At 38.5% G+C, this 24265-nt stretch overlaps 1 protein-coding gene across 5 annotated transcripts in view; it reads right to left on the reverse strand.

Moving 5' to 3' along the window:
• HUWE1 (HECT, UBA and WWE domain containing E3 ubiquitin protein ligase 1) overlaps positions 1-24265 on the reverse strand; it is a 143321-nt gene that overhangs the window by 57935 nt on the left and 61121 nt on the right. For 4 of the 5 annotated variants that reach the window (XM_082680900.1, XM_082680901.1, XM_082680903.1 and 1 more), the window contains 9 exons: positions 18969-19075; positions 18251-18428; positions 17301-17392; positions 16465-16676; positions 10762-10819; positions 9574-9750; positions 5813-6058; positions 4537-4670; positions 3678-3772 (listed from right to left, as the gene is read on the reverse strand). In XM_082680900.1, the coding sequence (XP_082537026.1) occupies positions 3678-3772; positions 4537-4670; positions 5813-6058; positions 9574-9750; positions 10762-10819; positions 16465-16676; positions 17301-17392; positions 18251-18428; positions 18969-19075 (1299 nt within the window). The remainder of the gene's footprint in view (positions 1-3677; positions 3773-4536; positions 4671-5812; positions 6059-9573; positions 9751-10761; positions 10820-16464; positions 16677-17300; positions 17393-18250; positions 18429-18968; positions 19076-24265) is intronic. The other variant, XM_082680902.1, reaches the window with a different exon arrangement.

A 24265-nucleotide genomic window follows, 5' to 3' on the forward strand; every position in this document is an offset into this window, starting at 1 on the left:
TGAGCATTCTTGCATGTGTTTGTTGGCAATCTGTGTATCTTCTTTGGAGAAATGTCTATTTAGGTCTTCTGCCCATTTTTGGATTGGGTTATTTGTTTTCTGGATATTGAGCTGCATGAGCTGCTTGTATATTTTGGAGATCAATCCTTTGTCAGTTGCTTCGTTTGCAAATATTTTCTCCTATTCTGAGGGTTGTCTTTTCATCTTGTTTATGGTTCTCCTTTGCTATGCAAAAGCTTTTAAGTTTCATTAGGTCCCATTTGGTTATTTTTGTTTTTATTTCCATTTCTCATAGGAGGTGGGGTCAAAAAGGATCTTGCTGTGATTTATGTCATAGAGTGTTCTGCCTATGTTTTCCTCTAAGAGTTTTATAGTGTCTGGCCTTTCATTTAGGTCTTTAATCCATTTTGAGTTTATTTTTGTGTATGGTCTTAGGGAGTGTTCTAATTCCATTCTTCTCCATGTAGCTATCCAGTTTTCCCAGCACCACTTATTGAAGAGACTGTCTTTTCTCCATTGTATATTCTTGCCTCCTTTATCAAAAATAAGGTGACCATATGTGCATGGGTTTATCTCTGTGATAGGTTTTTATACACAGAATTATCTTCACTGTTTTCTTAATAGTTTATCAAATTCATTTTCTCCTTGATGCAGAGTATAGGAGAAAAAAACTTTCTAGAAAAGCTACTTTTATTAATTTTAGGTTTGCTGCATTACGGTCAGAAGATTGTATTGGGTGGGCCAAAAGGTTCGTTCGTTTTTTCCCATAAGATGGCTCCAGTAGCACTTAGTTGTCTTTAACTTCCTTCAAAACAATTTTGTTAGATTTTATGTGACAGCTGTCATATCAGCACACATTTAAAAAGAGACTTATCAAAATTGGTGAATTTCTGTGTAGCCATTTTAATACTGAAGATGGGAGGGGGAAAAAAGCAACATTTTCAGCATATTATGCTTTATTATTTCAAGAAAGGTAAAAACGCAACTGAAATGCACAAAACGATTTGTGCGGTGTATGGAGAAGGTGCTGTGACTGATTGAATGTGTCAAAAGTGGTTTGCGAAGTTTCATGTTGGAGATTTCTCACTGGATGGTGCTCCACTGTCGGGCAGACCAGTTGAAGTTGACAGCGATCAAACCGAGATATTAGTTGAGAACAATCAATGTTATACCACGCGGGAGATAGCCAACATACTCAAAATATCCAAATCAAGCACTGACATTCATTTTTGCACCAGCCTGGTTATGTGAATCGCTTTGATGTTTGGGTTCCACGTAAGTTAAGCGAAAAAAACAATTCTTGACTGTATTTCTGCATGCGATTCTCTACTTAAACGTAACAAAAATGTTCCATTTTTAAACAAATTGTGACGGGCGATGAAAGTGGATATTGTACAATAATGTGGGACGGAAGAGATCGTGGGGGCAAGCGAAATGAACCACCACCAACCACACCAAATACCGGTCTTCATCCAAAGAAGGTGATGTGTATATGGTGGGACTGGAAGGGAGTGCTCTATTATGAGCTCCTTCTGGAAAACCAAATGATTGATTCCAACAAGTACTCCTCCCAATTAGACCAACTGAAAGCGGTACTCGACGAAAAGTGTCCAGAATTAGTCAACAGAAAACGCATAATCTTCCATCAATGTAATCCAAGACCATATGTTTCTTTGATGACCAGGTAAAAACTGTTACAGCTTGGCTGGGAAGTTCTGATTCATCTGCCCTATTCACCAGACATTGCACCTTCGGATTTCCATTTATTTCGGTCTTTACAAAATCCTCTTAATGTAAAAAATTTCAATTCCCTGGAAGACTGTAAAAGGCACCTGGAACAAGTTCTTTGCTCAAAGAGATAAAAAGTTTTGGGAAGATGGAATTATGAAGTTGCATGAAAAATGGCAGAAGGTAGTGGAACAAAAGGGTGCATACGTTGTTCAAAAAAGTTCTTGGTGAAAATGAAAAATGTGTCTTGTATTTTTACTTAAAACAAAAAACGAAGGCACTCTTTGGCCCACCCAATGTAATTTCTGCTTACTGCATTTTGCAACTTCTATTGTAATATAACATAAAAGCTATTTTATAAAACGGCACTGTCCAAGAGAAATATAATGTGAACCACATATGTAATTAAAAAATCTCTAGTAACCACTTAAAAAGTAAAAAACAGCTATAATTTTTAATACATTTAACCCAATATAATAAAATTATTTTAACATGTAATCAAATATAAAAATGACTGAGCATACATTTTTAAATTAAGTATTTAAAAAAACAGGTATCAGTGTTATGCTTACAGAGCATCTCAATACAGACATTAAGTTTTCATTAATCGATCTATATTTATATTTCATATAATTTACTGGGGAAAAAAAGATTCACATACCCAAGTTTTCCAAACATACTTAAAAGTCCTCCAACAACTGAATAGAGTTAATAGTTGTTATATTTAAATTAATAGGGGCTTCCCTGGTGGCGCAGTGGTTGAGAGTCCGCCTACCGATGCAGGGGACACGGGTTCGTGCCCTGGTCCGGGAAGATCCCACATGCCGTGGAGCGGCTGGGCCCGTGAGCCATGGCCGCTGAGCCTGCGCACCCGGAGCCTGTGCTCCACAATGGGAGAGGCCACAGCAGTGAGAGGCCCGCGTACCGCAAAAAACAAACAAAAACCCCAAACAACAACAACAAAAATTAATAAAAATTCAGTTTTCTCCATCCAACCTATGACTTCATCTTAACTACATCTTCAACAACCCTATTTCCAAATAAGGTCACATTATGAGGTGCTGGGGGTTAGTACTCCAACATATAATTTTTGGGGGCGGGCACACAATTCAACCCATAACACCCTCCACTTAACAAGAGGGGAGAGAGAGAAAAAGAGAGACAGACAGACAGACGGGGTGGGTGGTGGGTGGAGGTGGGGGGGAGTGTGAGGCAGCACGCACAAGGACAAGAGGAAGGAAGGAGGGAGAGCGAGGGAGCAAAGAAGAAAGAAAATTCAGTTTTTTAGTTGTACTAGCCACATTACAAGTAGTAATGTAAAATAGCCACATTACACGTGGCTGGTGGCTACCATATTGGACAGTGTGGGTCTAAAGTGCTCCACAGCCACTTAGAATAGTCATTTACCATTTTAACGTAAGAAATTAAGCTTCTGAAAAATAAGCATACAAAAAATTAAAGACCCACTATAATCTTTGTTACTGTAACTTCTAAGAATCAATCTTACATTCTCAAAAAAACTACATATAAAGATGTTCAGTTTTCAAAATAGTACATTAGAAACTTAACAGGGAATGGTTAATTCATGGTACCTTTACATGGCACTTAATATTAAGTGAAAAGAGACCTGTAAAATATTACGTCTAAGATAATCACAACTATGTTAATAAAACATACCTTCAGGGAAAAAGATTAGCAGATATTTCCAAAATATTTTTTGTGGTATAAATATCGGTGATTCTTCTTTCTACTACATTTTCTAATTTTTATCATTGTGGGTATGTATTTTTTTAATAGAAAAAATAACTGAAAATAGTTTAATTTTAAAATAAATAATTAAAAATTAATGAATGGAAAAAACTGAAGACTACAGATGATAGACCTATAAAGACAGAGACAGACAGAACTTAAGAGAATTAATGGCTAGGATTTTAGTTTCTTGGAGTTACCTGATCTTTTTCCGCCCTGGGTCGTACCTGCCTTCTCATCCTTTGGAACCAGTTTCTGCATGTCCGCCTGACCAAATTCACACCCAGATGGCAGGCTGCAAGAAGAGAAACAGTGAGCAAAAAAACCTCTGATAACTCATCTTTTTAATGTTGTGCTTGGTCTCTGACCTGCTTGGCTGACACTATCCCCCTCCTATAGCAGGTAAGTTAACCTAATAAAACATCTGCAATGACGGAATTCCTGAGGTAGTACTCAACAGGTTTCCAACTCAACTCTTTATATCTGGCTAACAACAGGACCAAACTGTAAACACCCACCATGCTGACACAGCATAATTGAGATATCAGGTCAAAGATGACACATTTGTAAGGAAGTCCTTTGGCTTATAAGTGGGAAGGACAATGCTATTGGTTAAATGTGTGTCTCCTCAAAATTCAAATGCTGAAATCCTAATGTCTGATGAGATGTATTAGTAGTAAGGCCTTTGGTAGGTGCTTAAGTCTTAAGAGTAGAACCCTCATGAATGGAACTACTGCCTTATAAAAGAGGCTCCAGAGAGATTCCTAGTCCCTTTTGCCATGTGAGAATACAATGAGAAGTCTGCAATGTGGAAGACAGCCCTCACCCAACCATGCAGACTTCCAGCCTCCAGAACTCTGAGCAATAAATTTCTGTTGTTTATAAGGACCCAATCTGTGGATTTTGTTATAGCAGCCCGAATGAACTAAGACAGACAAGGAGGCCTGTGAACTCTTTACCTTTCTATCCTTGACCAAAGTAATACCCCAGGCTCACTAAGCTTAGTTTTTCTGTTAGCAAAGACAACAGAGATAGTAAAAGAGATGACCATTTCCTTACCTGTTTGGGGTACACAGGGAGAGAAGGACAGTGCTTTCCCACACCAGGGAACAGTATAACTGGCTCAGCTTGCTCAGAACACTCAGACCCAACTGAGAGCCCCACTGGTTTACGGAGATGGAACGAATTTCACTCTGTAGCCAAAGTAAAAAAGGTGATCTTTGGGATGCCCTCTGAACATTTATATTCAAAATCAACTTTTAGTTATTTACAAGGGATAAGGGATTCTACTTTTCCTTCCTTACTATTCTCAGAGTTGTGTACTTCATCAAAATTTCCACACTTAAGAGATCATAGTTCCAGAGGGTATTCTTGTACAATATTTACAATATGTCTCTAACATCCCTTCTCATTTCTTCTTTGTAAAGTGAAAAACAGGAGTCACAGGCAACTCTGTTCTTCTAAATGGAAGAAACAGTTTTATAGACTCATTGGCAGCTTACTAATTTTTTTAGATGGTGAGGGGGCTTGTTATTTCCTGTTTATTTCTTTATTTCAATCAATCAATCAAATCAGTCCCTAAAGCTTTTCTGTGTAATTTAATTATTTTCTAAATAGTTTATAATTGTGCTTTTCACTTAATTTGATCCAAAGAACACACCCTAGCTCAACAGCATAAAACAGGGCTGCTAAAAATACGACACCAATAATCTTTAGACTTGATTACTTGACAACTAAGGGTGGCAAAACTGTGAGCACTCAAAAAACAAATAAACAAACCCCCCCCGCCCCCAAACTTCAACTTTCTGGAACCATAAGAGGATCCTCACATGGAGTGCAAACATAAGGTTTGATATTTAGGAAATCTTTAGTAATCTGTTAATCACCATTAACTTAAATGTTCTGTGGTCACATTTCCTTCTTGCCATCTTATTATCAAGCCTACAGGCATTTGTAGAAAGATTAGGAAGTAATACGGTCAGATGAGCATCCAATTGAGCCTTGTCTGCTAAAAGGAGTGACTATACATCCCTAAGGCCTATATGGATGATACAGATCTATTAATACCTGTATTTATCTCAATCTCTTTCACTCTCAAGAAGGTCCAGTTCACAAAACAAGTTATATGGTCACCCAACTTCCAATGAAAAAAATACTAAGGGGAAGTGAAACTAGACAGCAACTTGAAGCATAAATTTAAGTCATCCACCCAAAAGAACTCACCCTAAAACTGTTCTTCCAGCAGCTCGCCTACGTAGAACTGCTTCTAAGTACACTAAGATGCCACGTATATACCCTAGGTATTTTACCGACTTTAAGCCAACATAATTCTTACCTGTCCAACTCTACAAGTATGAACAAACATCATGATGTAGGCGTGGGCAGCAGTGAGCGCATGCAGTAGAGGTGTGGCTTGAGCTGAGAGGGTAGCATCAGCGACATTGCCAGCACAAGCCAGTTCTCGCAACAACACTGAGCCCCCAGGGGATTCTATTGGGCGGTGTAAGGGCTCCAAGGAGGAAAGAATGGAGTCCAACTGAAGGAGACCCTCCTGAAGGACTTTGGGTTCATGTGACAGTGTCTGAAATAAGAAGAATAATTACAGCATTAATGTACAATGAACTTCATATGCATGTCTTAATAGTCACAGTGAAAGAAGTGGAAGACAAGTCTCACAAATTTCAGACCTGGCCATGGTCTTGCACCTGGTAAATGGTGAAGCCAAAACATGAACGAAGGTATGACATACCTAAACGCCTTTTAGAGCAACACATTACTTCTCTTGAATGAGAGGCTTTCAAAGGTGGTAGGCCAATCAAATTTAAAAGATTGTGATGGCCAAACTGGACTACTGTTACAGCAAGGACTCCATGCTGTAAGATTAATTCCAAATTTTGCACAACAGGGAGCAATGTTATTAGGCAAGGTTCCAAAGCATGGAAATGAACCACTATTACAAATGTTTTTTTCTTACCACAATAAGAGAGACAATTCTAGGATAGGCATCAGCTAGGCATTTTATTTTGGAGACAACTCAAGGATTATATGGCCCCTGCAATTTCTTTCTGAGTAGGAAGAAAAATCTTGACAGTGAACACTATCACTTGCCATTCAAAGATAGGAGAACTTATGTGCTTTTCCTATGGCTTTAAATAAATCTATCCACCCTCACACGGTATCTTACAGGTAGGATAAAGATGGAGCAGCCCTTTCCCCCCTCTCTCTCATAAATAGCACTTAATTAAATATTTTCAAAAAGGAAAGCAGAATAAAATATCAAATGCAGATGTCACAATTATGGATCTTTCCAAGTCCGCAAGAAATTGGATTTCTGATTTTTAGCAGAAATTACTTATCATTGCACAACTCAGCTAATAAATAAGCTTCACAGATTTAATCCAATTCCTACAGAAATCCCAATGGCTTTTTTGCACAAACAGAAATATCTCTCTTAAAATTCATACAGAATCTCTAGGGACCCCAAATAGATATAGCTATCTTAAAAGAGAACAAAGTTAGAGGTCTCACATCCCCAGATTTGCAAACTTACCACAAAGCTACAGTAATCAAAAGTGTAGTACTGGCATAAAGACAGACATCAACACCAACAGAAGAGAGAGCCCCAAAATAAACCCTTGCATATATGGTCAAATGATTTTTGACACGGTTGCCAAAACAAGGGTACAATAGGGAAAGGACAATCTTTTCAACAAATAGTGTTGGGAAAACTAGATACCCACATGCAAAAGAATGAAACTGAACCTTACCTTACACCATACAAAAAATTAACTCAAAGTAGATCAAAGATCTAAATATAAGAGCTAAAACTATAAAATACCTAGAAAAAGCCATAGGATAAAAGCTGCACGACACCGGATTTGGCAGTGATTTCTTAGTTATGACATGAAAAGCACAGGCAATGAAAAGTAAAAAGCAAAAACTAAACAACAAAAAACCCCCCACAAAAAACAAACTGGACTTCATCAAAATTAAAACCTTTTTTTCACATCAAATGACACTATCAACAGAGTGAAAAGCAACTCATGGAATGGGAGAAAATAATCTGCAAATAATTTATCTGATAAGGGATTAATATCCAAAATATATTAAGGATTCTTACAACTCAACAACAAAAACAGACAACCCTATTAAAAAATGGGCTCTCCCTTTTCCTCAGAAGCTCTAGGCTGATGAGAGAAGGAAAGCATCAGGCAATTGAGGGGAAAAAATAGTGCCAGGCTATCTAGAGAAGAGTGAAGAGAGGCTCCAGGCCAATGAGAAGAATTAGGCAAGAAACACACAGATGTGCCAGCCTTCTGAGAAGCACCAGCCAGCAACACCTTACCTCTTTAAACTTGGAGGAACGGCTTCATCTCTACCCTTCTACCTCAAAGGGAATCTATGCCAAAATGCTCCAGTGAATGGAGGACACACTTGGATTTGTGAACTGAAGTGATACGCAGAATCTCTGAGCCTTGGTTGTTTGGAAGATTGAAAAATCTTGTTCAGCATGGGTGACCACCAAAAAAGCAATCTAAAGCCATCTATTTGTCACAACTGAGACAAACTGGGGAGTTTGTTGTCAAATAAAATGTACTGTTCCGGAAAAAAAAAAAAATGGGCAAAGGCCCTGAACAGACATTTTTCTAAAGAAGACATACAGATGGCCAACAGGCACATGAAAAGATGCTCAACATCGCTAATCAACAGAGAAATGCAAACGAAAACCACGAGATCTCATATCACACCCATTAGGTTGGCTAGTATGAAAAAACTAGAAAATAACAAGTATTGGTGAGGACGCATAGAAATCAACCCTTGTGCTTTGCTGGTTGGAATGTGAAATGGTAGAGATGTTGTGAATAATACAGTATAGCAGTTCCTCAAAAAATTAAAAACAGAACTACCAAATGATCTAGTAAATCCTACTTCTGGGTAGATAACCAAAATATCTGAAAGCAGAGTCTTGAGTATGATTTCACTTTCAAGTCAAACTCAGAACCAGAGAGTAGAACGGTGGTTGCCAGGGGCTGGGGGAAGTTGCAGAGATGTTGGTCAAAGGGTATAAACTTTCAGTTATAAGATGAAAAAGTTCTGGGGATCTAATGTATAGCGTGGTGACTATAATTAATAATACTGTATTATATACTAGAAATTTGCTAAGAGAGTAGATCTTAAGTGTTTTCACCATACAAAAAAGCAGGGTCTGGAGAACACACCCATGTTCGTAGCAGCACTATTCATAAGAAGTGGAAGCAACCAAAATGTCTATCAATGAATGAATGGATGGATAAACAAAATGCAGTTTAAACATACACTGGACTATTCAGCCTTAAAACAGGAAGAAAATTCTGACATATGCTACAACATGGATGAATCTTGAGAAAATGCTAAGCAAATTAAGCCAGTCATAGAAAGACAAGTACTTCATGAATTCAACTTACATGACATACCTCGAACAGTCAAAATTCAGACAGAAAGTAGAATGGTGGTTACCAGGGGCTGGTAGGGAGAGGGGAATTGAAAGTTGTTGTTTAATGGGTGCAGAATTTCAGTTTTACAAGAGGAAGAGAGTTCTGGAGATGGGTTTCACAACAATGTGATGTACTAAACACTATTAAACTATACACTCAAAAATGGTTAAAGCGGTAAATATCATGTTATATCTCTTTTACCACTACTTAAATAAAGCAACTTCATTTTTGGGCAAAATTTGAGCAATGAACTACAGGTCAATCATGCTTAAAATACACAACTATCAAGCCTGAGAAAGGAAAAAAAAATACATGGCTAAACAAACCAGACTGTGTTAAAACCCACTTCCAAAGCTTTCTTGCAGATTTATTTTCCCTTCCAAAAAACTCATATGTTAGAACTATATACCAAACTCAGGAACAAAGAACACACACTTTGACTTTTCAATGAGAAATAACGTAGCACACTATTATTAGTCACAAAATCCACTTACAGTACATAACCGCCAATTTCTTCATTATGTTTTAGTTGAAGGGGAGACCACAGTAAAAACACGTATACAGAAGTATTGCAAAATTGATTTCTAAAAGAAATGAAAATATTTGGCCAGATGCTTCTTACCAATATGGATTTGCAGACACCTGCAACAGCCTGACAGGCTGCAGATGTGGGAAAGTCAATGGGCAGATTGGGAAGACCCAAAATGGTAACCAAAGGCAAGAGTCCTTTCTGATTCACAAATTCCTGGCAGTGGTCATCGGTTGTATTGTTGCTCAGAATAGATTCCACAAATTTCATCTAGGTAATAAAAATTAAAAAAAAAAGTTAGAGCCTGACACTTGGAACTAAAATGCCAGCTTGGAATTAGGACAGGGGTAACCTTATAGTCATGAAATCAGTATTTTCTAGAATATCAAAACCTCAGGTAAGCAGTAATAGGTATATGAAATGACCCCTAAACATCCAGAAAATAAGGAATTACAACTTCTTCCCAATGTATCTTTTCAGCCACACCTAAAGTCACATAATCTGAGAAGCACAGAGAGGTTAAATGACTTGCTCAGGGCCACACCATGAATTAGTGGCAGAATCAGGTCTAATTTCTTAATTTGCTCATTTAGTGATTCTTAAAGATAATGTGTTGCCTCTCCCCTAGAAGCAAACATCACGGATACTTTTCTTCAAATGTGCTCATAATGCAAATGAAACCTAGAACTCTGGAAGTGATTCAGACTAAACAGAGCATTTTGTAAGGGTAAGAAAGTAAAATACGGGAAACAAACACACAGGCAAAAGAGAAACCATCTCTGGAAGTCTGGAAGTGCTTACTGGGCTAGAACAAATGCTAAATGGGCTTCCCCTTATAGGTAAATAACTCTGGGAAAATTCAAACTCTTCCTTTTTTCCTGTGAGACACACAGAAGTTAAAAGAAAACACCACATTATTATTATTATTATTATTATTATTGGTAAAAGAGAAGTTAATGAGAAAAAATGGCAAGTAACGGGAAAAAAATATGCTGGGATGCACTCAAAGAACATAATACTGGACTGGTCTAACAAAGCCCATTCTCCTCCTGTTTGGATTCCAAAGGGGAATGAACAGAAAATTGGGAATATTAAAAAAGGAACTGTTAGCTAATTTTTGGCAAATCACACAGAACAAGGTTTATACATCTTTCCCCGCTGCTCTCTGCACTTGAAGGGCCCCAGTGAAAATAAACACAAGTCATCAGACTATTTGGTAACCCCACACATTTTCCAGAAGAGCACACACCTTTACTCAGATTGCCCTACCATTAATCTTACCACATTAAGGATGTAATCCATGAGGGGAATAGGAATACGTTCCTCTGTACCAACAACCCTGTTAAGGGAGAAAAGAGTGAGTTTCACAGAAATTCACAATACCAATGCAAGAGAACAAAGCGAAGAAAAGGAAACCGTGAAATTCTAGTCCTTTCTCTCAGTTAGACTTATAGCCTTTAGTATATAGCACAGAAAAAAAAAAAAGAAGGAAAAAGAAAAGAGCTGAAATCAATTCTGAAGGTAGCTTTCCTAGCCTGAGTAGGTTGAGAGCACAAAAGGAAAAACCAAGCTTTCACAAACTCAGCACTTATACATATCTCAAAAGAAATTATTCTATTTTAGGCAAACTATTATAGGAGGAATTCATCAATATGAAAATACTAAAAATAAGCATGTTCAATTAAGAGACTATTTAAATATTTGCTTGAAGAAAGGAGCTAGGCAAAGAAACAAATACATAAACATCTTACCGTGTTCTTGCATCAGATTTAATGTTATAGAGAGCAGGAAATGGAATTTAATTTTGGTCAAGATTCCATGCTTAGATTGGTAAACCATTCAGAAAAGTCAAAGTTGGTCAAAGATGAAGGCAACACCCAAGGTCTCCTTCTCTAACAACCTTTTCCTGAACTACCCCAAAATTGTGATCAGGTCCTTCTGCTTCAGATGCTTCAATGATGCATTGAAGATAAGAAGGCTGCAATAATGCCATAGCTGCAGAAAATGCAGCCTTTAGACCAATGGCTACACCTTGGCTTTTGTAAGAAATAAACAGAGGGAAAAACCCCACAAAGTATATTGAAATGAAACAAAATCTACCTAAAAGATAAACCCTAGAAAAGGACAAAACTTGAGTTGAATAAGAACATTTTAGATATAGGCCCTTGGGAGAAATTTGGGAGAAAAGGGCAGAGATAGAAGAAGGGAGAGGTAGGGGGAGAAGGCAGAAAAATTGGCAAAAAATAATTTCGTCTCTGAGCAAGATAAAATGTGAACAAAGATTTGCCAGGCATGGGGATATGTGGCAGCAAAACAGAGACTAGGCAATAGGCAAAGAGAGTGGAGAGGCATGACGAATGGCTTTAGAGCTAAAATATCTCGAGCTAGGGCTTGGGTAGGATGTTGTGAACATGCTCAATGAAGAATCTGGGGAAGAACTTTGTACAAAGGGAGGACCTATACATAAGCCAGGAGTGAAATGATTCCATGGGAAGATTGCAAACCCTTCCCTGACTGTAAACTTCCTCCGCAGAACCACTGCCACATTCCCTGCTACTTACACCAATTATCCGCCCCAGCTTGACTGCACTTCCTTGGGAAGAACTCAAGAGATCCATCTCTACAGCTAAGAAGTACAGGTATGGCTCTAAGCCCAGGGAGATACCTGCCCCTTTGCAGAAGCCAAATATAATGGTAAAGACTCAAAGCACCATCATGAAATGTACTTTCTTCATTTGCTAGATGGAAGTTGGAGGGAACAAGAGAGAAAACAAACCAACAGTGGTTCTTAAACTCCAGGAATGAACTTGTTCAGTAACCACTTTTCTCCCCACCCTCATCTTTTTGGCTTCTAGGCTCAGGGCATCATATAGGAATAGTAAAAACGATCAACTTTCTTCAGTAGAAATCCCCCTACCACTAGTTTTAAGAAAAGTCATTCTAATCCTAACCTGATATGAAACTTTGACCCATAGCATCTTTGAAACAATGAAAGACTGCATTTCCATGAAGAATGAAACAAATTTATCTTAACTGTCAAACTAAAAACTGCCGCCTCGCCGCCTTCTCCAAAACAGACACACATTCCCAAACTTAATTTTAACTCTAGTCACTTTTACATGGGTATTTATGATGTTGGAGCCCTTAATCAGATGTGGAGGAGAAGGATTCCAATTGAGTGTCATAGTACACGGGTACAGGACAACAGATCTCATGTTTTGGGGTTTTTCGGGGGTGGGGTGGAGTGGGGGGAGGAAAATCAGGTCTCTCTTACCACTCCTGAGGAGACACAGCTGCCTTTGGCAAAAGAGCCCTCCCAGTGGGCCACAATTCAGGGAACAACTGCTTCTCTGCATTTGATGCCTTTAAAGCCCAGACAGTTGCTATTCAAGTTCCAAAGACCACATGGATATATATAACCCATTTCTTTCAAGTTGTTCAGGGTAGGTGGTTAAGTTAGGCAAAATAAATGGAATCAATCACAAAAATAAACCATGGTGCCCCAACTGAAAACCTTGGTTACTTACTGGCAAGTATATTCACCCCCAGCAATATCAGTTTTGCTGAGCTCAAACAATTCAGAAGGCAGAAGAAAGAGGCCAAAAGCCAAGTATTTAGAACTACTTGTGGTGAATGCCTTTGAATGTACAACAGAACTCCATGTATTTGGGGTAGACTGTAATGCCTAAGTTTCCTTATTGCAGATTTGTAGCACAAAACCACGTGTCTCAAGATCAAATACAATCAATCATTTTACTCAATGCTAGCTGCTGATTTTGGGGACAAAACCAAGGGAGAAGAACACTGTCTTAGTCTGGAAAAAAAAACAAACTCAAAACTTCGTCAACAGGTGAGTGGATAAATGCTGTAGTATATTCATACAGTGGAATACTGTTCAGCAACAAAAACAACATACTGATAGACACAACATGGATGAATCTCAAAAATACGCTATGCAACAAAAGCCAGAAACAAGAAAGTACATACATTAGATATGATATACATATAAGACTCTGTTTATTCTATTTATACGATGTTCCAGAACAGGCAAACTTATTCTGTGAATGACAGAAATAAGATAGGTAGCTGCCCCATTTTAGGGTAGGGAAATAGGAAACTTAAAATCTGTACCATTTACTGTATAGGAATTATACCTCAATTAAAATTAATGGAAAAAATTACTCATGCGTGTATTTAAGGCATTGGAAAACAGATGTGGGCATGGGAGACCAGAATTTGTTCGGGAGTCCCATTGAAGAATTTTGCGTTGGGTGGGGGAAGGATACAAACAAGACTTTTGGGGAGAGGGGTGGCACACACTGCAAATTTTTCAAAGCCACTTTCCCATATTGGCAGAAAGTACATAGCAACTCCCACCATAACAACTACCTGGGATAAGGAGATAAAAGAATTTTACCTATAATAGGTAGTGGCTTTCAAAATGTAGGTTGAGTTTAGATAGTCTTTTGTGTTCCCTTCCAGCCCTAATAATCCACGTAATGACCCAATTGAAGCTTGTGAAGGTGGCAGAAGTGGAAAAGTACATGTGTCAATATTTGTGAGATTCTTAGATATGTTATGTGAATGAGGTGCTGATGAACACCCAGACCATGCAGAAGAACATCAATACCATGGAACAGCAACTATTAGAGTCCTTTGCAGCTTAGAAGCTACATATGACTAATACTATGATACAGTATTAATGTTGTGGGTCTAGATTTTAACTATTTCTTCATTCTTGTTCATGTTTCATTAGGCCCAGATCTCTTGGCATTTAAGACTCAGGGACTCCTTAATCTAATACTCTTGATTCATTTTATCAACTCAATAAATAAACAGTTATTAACTGATTACCTACTATAAACAAAGTGATCGGGATACACTGTTGAATGAGACATTGTTCCTGCCTTGGAGAACTATATAGATTAGTGGGGGAAACCATTAGAATATATAAATGATTTTTAACAAAACTGTTGGGAGAACACAAAAGATCAACTTCCTATTTAGAGGTTAAAAAAAGTTCTTTTAAGAATAAGACATTTGGGCTTCCCTGGTGGCGCAGTGGTTGAGAATCTGCCTGCCAATACAGGGGACATGGGTTCGAGCCCTGGTCTGGGAAGATCCCACATGCCGCGGGGCAACTAGGCCCGTGGGCCACAACTACTGAGCCTGCGCATCTGGAGCCTGTGCCCCGCAACAAGAGAGGCTGCGACAGTGAGAGGCCTGTGCACCGCGATGAAGAGTGGCCCCCGCTTGCTGCAACTAGAGAAAGCCCTCGCACAGAAACGAAGACCCAACACACCCAAAAATAATAAATAAATAAACTTAAAAAAAAAAAACAAGAATAAGACATTTGAGCTAGACTTGTAGGAATTTGGTAGATGGAAAAGAAGGAGATAGATAATTTGGGGATGGGGGATAAATATGAATAGAATATACAGTGACTCATGATATTCCAAGAAAAGCATGCAGAGTGAAGACATATGAGGGCTTGAGAAAATGTCAATTTACCAAGGCAGCTTAAAATCTGGGCATGTTAGACAAAAGGTATTAAGAAATCCAGGTAGAAAAGTTATATGCAGATGAATGTACACAGCTTGACTCAAAACCACCACCATTACTAACATTCAAGAAATCCATCCCTAGTTTGTAGCCAGGAACAGGAATCCTATACCAGCAGGACGGCTGACAATCAAGGATGTGGCAAAAAAGCACTAAGATTCCGACTCCTTTGCAAATAAAGTCCTGCTTTCTTTTAGGGTACCCTCCTTTTCCAGAAAGAGAACATTTTTTGTGTGTGCGCGTGTAAACATTTTATTGACACACAACATACAAGCAAAAGGTGCACAAACTTAAGTGAACAGCTTGACAGTTTTATACAAATTGAACTCACTATGTTACTACCAGCACTCTAAAACACCTCCTCTCAGAAAGACAACATTTTAATCAAAACAGAAGATGGTGCTAGATGAAGGCAGGGTTGCCTTCTCAGACAATGAAAATATATCTGCCCAAGAAAGCAACATACTTAAAACGTAATGCCTCCCCTCCAAAAAATTCACACCAACAGGCTCATTACTTTCTAGAGTTCCAAGAGGGCATACCTGTTTTGGATTCTAGACCTTCGCTCCTGCTGTCTACTCCACCATAATCTTCTCTTAAGTCCCAAGCCACCCTTTGAGATGAGCTCAAACCCATTCAAATCCACACCTAAATAAAATGCTCATGCTTTTCTCAGAACTACTTCTATATATACACCAAAAGAGCACTTATTAAAGAATGCATGACTGTCCAGAGGGATCATGCCCATTTCGAGCATGAAGGTGATTAAGAGTTACAGCTACAGCAGTTGCTTTTCATCCCTTGCATGCGAACACTGTAAGCTCGAAGAACCAGGTCTACCAGCAGTCTTTAAGCTCACCCCCCCATCCCCATCTCACCATCCAGGTAATCAATTTTCATGTAGAACAAACCTCAAATAAATAGAAGGAAAATCTACTGTGCCTAGTTACAATCATATAGTACATTCCAAAGCCTTCTGATGTATCTGGAATGAACAAATGAAATAAACAAAAACAGAGACCAACCAACAACAAATCCCTGTAACTCTTATGAACTTCTTAGGAGATAGGCTTCAAAAGTGCAATGTGTTTAATCTATGCTCACTTATGGAAAACAATCAAGCAGTCAATGACATGGAATACCAAATCAACAAAGGGAAATCCTCTGAAGAAGGCCTTTTAATTTGATATACTGAATTCTGATTGAATTTCATGAACAGCGTTTAAAAAAGAAAGCTTGCTAAAGCAACCAAAACAAACACCAAAGCACAAACGACACACAAGGGTCAAAGAAAGATAAATTACAGACATTTAGGGCCGGAAGAACCTTATAACTGGATCTAATCCAACTCCCTCATTTTTACAGATGAAAACAACATGCTCAAGATCACAAGGCTAGAGAACCTGTCTTGTGAACACTTACTGCTGATTAGGCTCAGTTTCATTCTGCTGGGTAGAATTAAAGCTCTGCATGGCCTGTACTTCCTCTTCCTCCTCATCCTCACTAGAGGCCTCTTCTGCAGCATGATTAGATCTTGGGGGAGGAGCAGTGGCAGTGCCATCTGCCTTCTGGATTGATGGCTTCTGACAGATGTATTTAGGGTCTCTTCCAAGGTTACAGATTTCTTCAAGTAACTGAAAGGCAAAGGAAACAAGATTACTTATTAGTAATTAAGGAATGGGGAGATGACTAACATTTTTGGAGCACTTTCTATGTGCTATATACAGAAGTGCCAAAACACTTTATATACACTATTCCTGGAATATAGTCATTAATTTCATTTTACAAACAAGGAAACTGAAGTTCTGTGAAGTTAAATAACTTCTTCAGGGTCACATGGCTGTTAAGTGACTGACTGATTGATGTGACCCCATGTTCTAATTCACCAACCACCAGTAACTCATTTACCAGTTTCAACAATCCTAAGAGGCAACCGGCAGGGCTAGTAAATGTGGAAAAAAAAAAACCCCAAAACAAAAACCAAGCAACAAAGATTAGAAAGGGTAATATGCTTTTACAAACAGAAGCTAAGCCTTGGCAACTTCTTAATATCCTGTATAAGAAAGCAATACTTAAGTGACTTTTTTGGGGGGTGGGGTAAAGGACCAACCCAAGGACTTGGAGAAAATGAGGCAGAATAATCCTCTTATAGGCACAGTCTAAGAATCCAAATGACCTCCAGTAGGTCTTGCCTTTTCCTAAAAACTCCCACTTCACTGCTCTCTCATGCCCACGGTCACAGCCGTATCACTTCCCACCTTGATGATCGCAGTCGTTGCATCTGTTTTGAGGGTTGGCTGATGTCTCATGAGCTCATCAACAGCACTCCCGAGGTTGGAGGCAGTATCCCCTTAAAGTCAAAAATGGAATTGTTAGAAAGACTGAAGAAAACAGAGCTTGGGCTATTTTTTTTTTTTTTTTTTTGGTGCCAATATAAGGAGGAAAGAAGAAACTGAACTGGTTGTTGTGATTTTCTAATGCCATGCTTTCTCAAATGAATTCACACCAACCTCTGCAACCAAATCACTGGGGAGGAGGAAAGAAATTTATCAGTCTAGTAAACACATTTTAAAGTAACCATGTATGCTACATTCTACCGTAGTAATCTCTACTGTCAAGGTCTGAACTAGTATTGTAGGGTGAAGAGAGAACGAGAAACGAAAGAACCATAAACCATTAACCCTGACTGCCCCGGTAAAGAATGGTAGTGGCTAAAATGCTACAGTGGTGACAAAGCACATTTTTGAAAACTGGATTCTTTCTGGAACCCCTCCTTCTTGCTACACCTCAATGATCTGGTCTCAAATACACTGAGAAGGAAATCTATTAATTTGTGACTATCTTAGGGACTTGGATATTAGAACAGAAGATTACCAGGATCTCCTGTTGCTGAAGACTAGATGGTGGACCTGAAAATCTACTGCTGGTTTTCTAATACCTATTTCTCACCAGCATTGTAACAGTACATTTAACAGTGAACTGTTGAGAAGCATGGAAATATTATAAGCAGAGGTTAAGGATGAAGTATTCTTTTCTCCCTGCAATAGACTATATGGTGATAATTCCCATTAAGCTTAGCACACCTAGCCAGACACATGATGAAGTGAGGTCAAGGAAGGGTTTCCTTGCCAACTGGTGGCTTGATAATCACCTAACTCTTGGCACAACAGCCAACCAATTATTTATTTAAAGGCAAATCCTTACTTACCTAGAGGATCGGAACTCCTCCTCCTCCGCATGGCTGGGAGGTAATCTGGAGACAGAAGAACTTTGAAGAGACGTTCAAAAGGCTGACACTGTACAAATGACTGAAGACCTCGGGCATTCAAGCAGAGTGCACTGAATACATTTGGGAGGGAGCCAAGGACTTCACGGGTAGCAGGAACCTAGAGAGAAAATAAAGTGAGCTTGAAGACATCTGAAAGAGTCCAGGTACAAAGTTAGGAAACTTTGGCCAGGGGTACTACACAGAGAGATCAAACGGATCTTGATGACCAGGTCCAAAGGTTTCTTTCTTTTTTAAAAACTTTTAATTTTACATTGGAGTATAGTTGATTAACAGTGTTGTGATAGTTTGCAGGTGTACAGCAAAGTGATTCAGTTATACATATACATGTATCTATTCTTTTTCAAATTCTTTTCCCATTTAGGTTGTTACAGAATATTGAGCAGCGTTCCCTGTGTTATACAGTAGGCCCTTATTGGTTATCCATTTTAAATACAGCAGTGTGTACATGTCAATCCCACACTCCCTAACTATCCCTTCCCCACACCCTCCAATAATTTCAATACTACACGTAGAAAACAAAAGATAGGATTTTCATGCCATAAGACTGCTTTTCAAGTGTGTGTGTGTATATGTCTGTATATTTTATGGAAAGGGGTATGCATGGAACATTCTTTACAGATCAGCAGAAAGGTCTCACGTCTTTGATCAGCAGTGCATGCAGCATGACATCTGTCAATCCATTGTCCTGGAGTGAGGAGAGCAATGATGGTTCTTGAAATACAAACACAGTCACCACTTCAGTAGCTAAAAAAAGGATGAAAGATATAAGAAACTGAGAGATTCTTCACAGGTATTAAAAGCAAAACTTCAAAGGCTCAAACAAAACAAAATAACAAAAAAAAACAAACCCAGAGCTCAATGTACAACAATTTAATCGCGTGCATGAGCTTAGTAAAAGTACTAATATTGCCCATCAGAGATTGATCACCATTAGGAATTTAGTGACTACTCTTCAAGATTTTTATGGGGCAATGTATAGGCATGACAGTTATAGTTAGTAATATTGTAATGAGTAGTGGAAATATGCTAAGAGAGTAGATTTCAGGTGCTCTCATCACACAAAAAAGGGAAACTATGTGAGGAGATAATGCTTGACTGTAGAAATCATTTCACTATGTATATCAGATTATGTTGTACACCTTAAATATATAAAATTTAAGAAAAAATATATAAATAAAACCTGAAAATTTCAAGATTTTTATGAGCATATTTTGATAAGAATGAGGTTAACTTGTTTTTTCAATTGTAATATGCACCATATAATCTCCTTTATCTTTCCCACGTCACTACAACTCATTCAATTTGAATGGCTGCATACTGTTCTACTAAATACATGTACCACCATGCATATAAACCAGTCCATAATGGTAAGAATTGATAAACCTAAAAATATACCCTTTTTTGTCTGCTTAAGCAGGAAAAAATGTAACATGGCAGTGTGTGTTTGCTGGGTTAAAGTGAATGTAAACTTACTGATGAAAATGGACAAAATGTCTTCTAAAAAGCCCTTTCAGCAATTTAAAAATACCATCAGCAATGTTAAGAATCCTTGGGTAGGGACTTCCCTGGTGGTGCAGTGGTTTAGAATCCGCCTGCCAATGCAGGGGACACGGGTTCGATCCCTGGTCCGGGAAGATCCCACATGCCGCGGAAAAAAAAGAGTCCTTGCGTATTAATCTGACCAATTTTTGACAGTATATAGAAACGTGCCTTAAGACTACCATTAATGCAAATATGGCAAAAAGAATATGGAAAAAACTCTATGCAAGAGAAGACAGTACAGCATTAATGCATTCATTAAAAAGTAAACAAAAGAGAAACTAGAAAAAACAGAAGAAAGTAGAATTTAGTGAAATTGCAAGCAAAATGCACAAATAATTAAAACCAATAACCAGCCCTCTGAAAAGACTGAAAAAGCTTACAAACTTAAGGGAAATCTAATAAAGAGAGCAATATATATTAGCAATGAAAAAAAGAGATTTAACTGGATTCAGAACAAATAAAATTTTACAAACTGCGTGTTAACAATGAAGTGCAATGCTTTTGTAAGAAAATGTCATAAAAATCGACTATCAAGAAATGATAGCAAAGCAGACTAGACCATTACAAGAATTTTTAAAAAATACTGCCAAGTAACAGAAAGGAACCAACCCAACAATTTTAGATGTGTTATTAAACCTTCTAGGAGCAATTAAAACAAGGCTTCCTAACTCATTTAATGAGATTTTTAAAAGTTTCATTTTAAAACCTGACAAGGAAGGCACATGCACATACAATATCCATAAACCATGTATAAAACAAACTCATAATTGCTGATGCCTGAGATCTAAAAGAAACCAGAGGATTTTCAGTTCATGATGGTCAACAGAGCACCTCTCATCAAATGCTATTGAAATGGCAGATATATGACAATTACTGGGACCAACAGTTGTCAATGGCCTTTGGTATTTCTGATGAGCTATAAACTTATGGAAAATTTAAGTCCTTTTTTTTGGGTTTCTATTGGTGTATGATAGACCCTTCAATAGACTTCCATTCGTACAAATGTCTAAATTCTAAGGAGCTATTAAAATTGAGTATTCATAAACTAAAATTAGTGTTCTATTAGAGGTTACTAAGACATCAAGTCTGTTATTTTAAGGAGGTCTAACTATTTAATATAATGCTATGTCATAATGCTACTGTGCAACGGGGACAGTTTAAGCCCTCTTTTAAAATTAATAGATGATTAAGAATTTGAATGAACACACTAAAACCAATTAGTTCCAGATGGAACCAAGCAACTAACTCCTAAAAGAAACAACTCTTAAAAAATTTATGATTAAAATCAAATTCTAGGGCTTCCCTGGTGGCGCAGTGGTTGAGAGTCCGCCTGCCAATGCAGGGGACGCGGGTTCGTGCCCCGGTCTGGGAGGATCCCACATGCCGCGGAGCGGCTGGGCCCGTTAGCCATGGCCACTGAGCCTGCGCGTCCGGAACCTGTGCTCCGCAACGGGAGAGGCCGCAGCAGTGAGAGGCCCGCGTACCGCAAAAAAAAAAAAAAAAATTCTAGAAACCACAAAACCCATAAAACAGCAATAATCTAAGACAAAGGGTCTCTGAAAAATAAGGTAATAGTTGGCGATCAAAAACATTTGTAAGGAATTAAAGATTTGACAATGCAATAGGCATCTTGAAAGATTATAAAGAAATTCTCTCAGAAAGTAAGTGACATGAGATCAATATGGTAGTCTAATTAGCTAAACCACAGGGTTTCCAGGAGAGAACATGTAAGTTAAAAGGAACCAAAGGAATTTCCCTGAAGCAGGAAAAAATATTTAGATTTTTAAAAGAGCCTAACCAAGTGCTATGAGGGAACAATGAAAAGAAATAGAACTAAATACATCCTGGTAGGGCTTCCCTATTGGCGCAGTGGTTAATAATGGACAAAAAATGGACAAAATGTCTTCTAAAAAGCCCTTTCAGCAATTTAAAAATACCATCAGCAATGTTAAGAGTCCTTGGGTAGGGACTTCCCTGGTGGTGCAGTGGTTTAGAATCCGCCTGCCAATGCAGGGGACACGGGTTGCATCCCTGGCCTGGGAAGACCCCACATGCCGCGGAGCAACTAAGCCCGTGTGCCACAGCTACTGAAGCCTGCGTACCACAACGAAGAGAAGCTCCCGCTCGCTGCAACTAGAGAAAGCCTGAACACAGCAATGAAGACCCAACACAGCCAACCACCGCCCCCCCCCCGCCAAAAAAACCACAAAAAACAAAAAAATACGTAAATTTATAAAATAAATGAATACATCTTGGTAAAGTTTGTGAACTTCAAGGGTAAAGAGAAAATGAAGTTACCTACAAAGGAACAAAAACCAGTTTAACAACATGGTTATTTACAATATGTAACATAAGACAGTGGAGAAACGTCCACAAACTTCTTAAAGGAAGTATAACACCCTAAAGATTACCCAAAGAGGTACTCTAACAAAATTAAAAAATGCATCGAAGAGAGGGAAAGCCAAGGGTTACTAAAAAGAAAACAAAGAGAATGCTGAAAAAGAAGTGACGTTAAGGCAAGCTAATGGTCTTATTTTGTCCATTTTGGCAGAGGATTTTAAAAGTTTAGATGTCGATAAAACAATATAAGGATAGCAATTACAAAAAAGAGGAGTAAGAAAATTAAGATTCAGAATATGAAAAAAGCACCAAGAATTTAGAGCCTCCGGCTTTTGTCCTGCAGATAATTTACCTAACCAAGTGACCTTGGTTTTCAAGACTGTTTAGGGTACTTGGAATAGGACATAAAAGCACAGGGACATACCTTTGTTGAGTAGAAAATCCAGTAAAAAGGGGATTTCATTTATATTATGGATGGCAATCACACGTGATAGAGCCTGCTGGAGAGTTGCTGCTTTCCACCCCTTGACTGCGTCACTCTTGATAAAGGATGGGACTTAAGAGTCAACTCAACTTGAGAGCTGACTGTAGTCATTTTGGCACTGGAGAACACACTTCAATAATGGTTATGTCCATTTTCCATGTTTATAGATTCCTGGGTGGTAGCTAATGGCCTCACTGTTTATTTCTGGTCAATGGGCTCAAAGTAATTATCCCATTCAGGATCATGCCCTATGGGGCCTTCCACATTGGGGATATATTACTGCTCATACTTTGCATATTACAATTGAAGTTTCGTGTCTCAACTCATGCTAAGGCCACCAAAGAAGAAGTTCATTTTAATGCCACAGCTGACTAACTTGCTCACACTTTTTAAATAAGCTCAGATATTACTACCTGTCCTTGGTTCAGTGGGTCCATGAGATGTCCAGTCACCGCAGTCCCCAGACCCTTAAATATGGGCTAAACACCATGGCATCCCCATGACACTGGCCTTAGCCCAAACTATGGCCTCTCATTGTGATCTTTGTGTCCTGTCCTGTCATTGGCATTATGGCCAATGGAAATCCATACCAAGGAATGAACACCCCTTCTCTGACTGGCAAATTCATTTTGTTAAGCCACTGCCTCAATATGCTGGCGCAAATTGCTATGCCCTCAACAAAGATTGATTGTTAAGACAGGCCTGATCTTGGTTTATCCTTCCTGTCATGCTACTGCTAACAATAGTATTATTATAGGCCTCACAAAATGTTAGTTCCCTTTGGGCTTCCTGGTAACACTGACTCTGATGAGGGTACATATTTTACTGCTCATTCAGTCTGGACATGGGCTGTAAAAACAAGGCATCACTTGAGCTTCCAATCTGTCTTACTGTTGGCAGACAGCAGGCTAACAGAGAAACATAATGGCCTACTCAAGGATGCTCTCTTAAATTTACAAAATGGACAATGGTCTCCTAAATGGGTCTCTCTTTTGCCCACTTTATTCTGAACTCTTAACCTTTTAATTCATAGGGCATCCTAATTAAACGCAATGAGGACCTCTCCATTCCCTTTTCTGGCCACAAAAGGGGACATTCCCCATATATGAATCTATGATCCCAAAGAAAATCCCCCCTCACTTAAAGACCCCTTCCCTTTTTGATCCTGGTGCAATATATAGACTGGCACTTACACAGAGAGTGGATAATAGACTGGGATTCACTGGAAATTGAGGGCCCTCACACTCCCAAACAGACTATTCTGTATGCCACGAGAAAGGTCTCTGCCAAAGACCTTGCCCAATATATTGGGTTGGCAAAAAAGTTCGTTCAGTTTTTCTTCCGTTAAGATGGCTCTAGTAGCTTAGCTGTCTTTAACTTAATTCGAAACAATTTTGTTAGACTGTATTGTGACAGCTGTCCTATCAGCATGCATTAAAAAAAAACCTTATCAAAATTGGTGAATTTTTGTGTAGCCATTTTAATATTGAAGATGGGAGGGAAAAAAAGCAATGTTTTCGGCATATTATGCTTTATTATTTCAAGAAAGGTAAAAACGCAACTGAAAT

This window comes from Grampus griseus (genome assembly GCF_964374135.1).
Source record: "Grampus griseus genome assembly, chromosome: X".
Classification (NCBI taxonomy): Eukaryota; Metazoa; Chordata; class Mammalia; order Artiodactyla; family Delphinidae; genus Grampus; species Grampus griseus.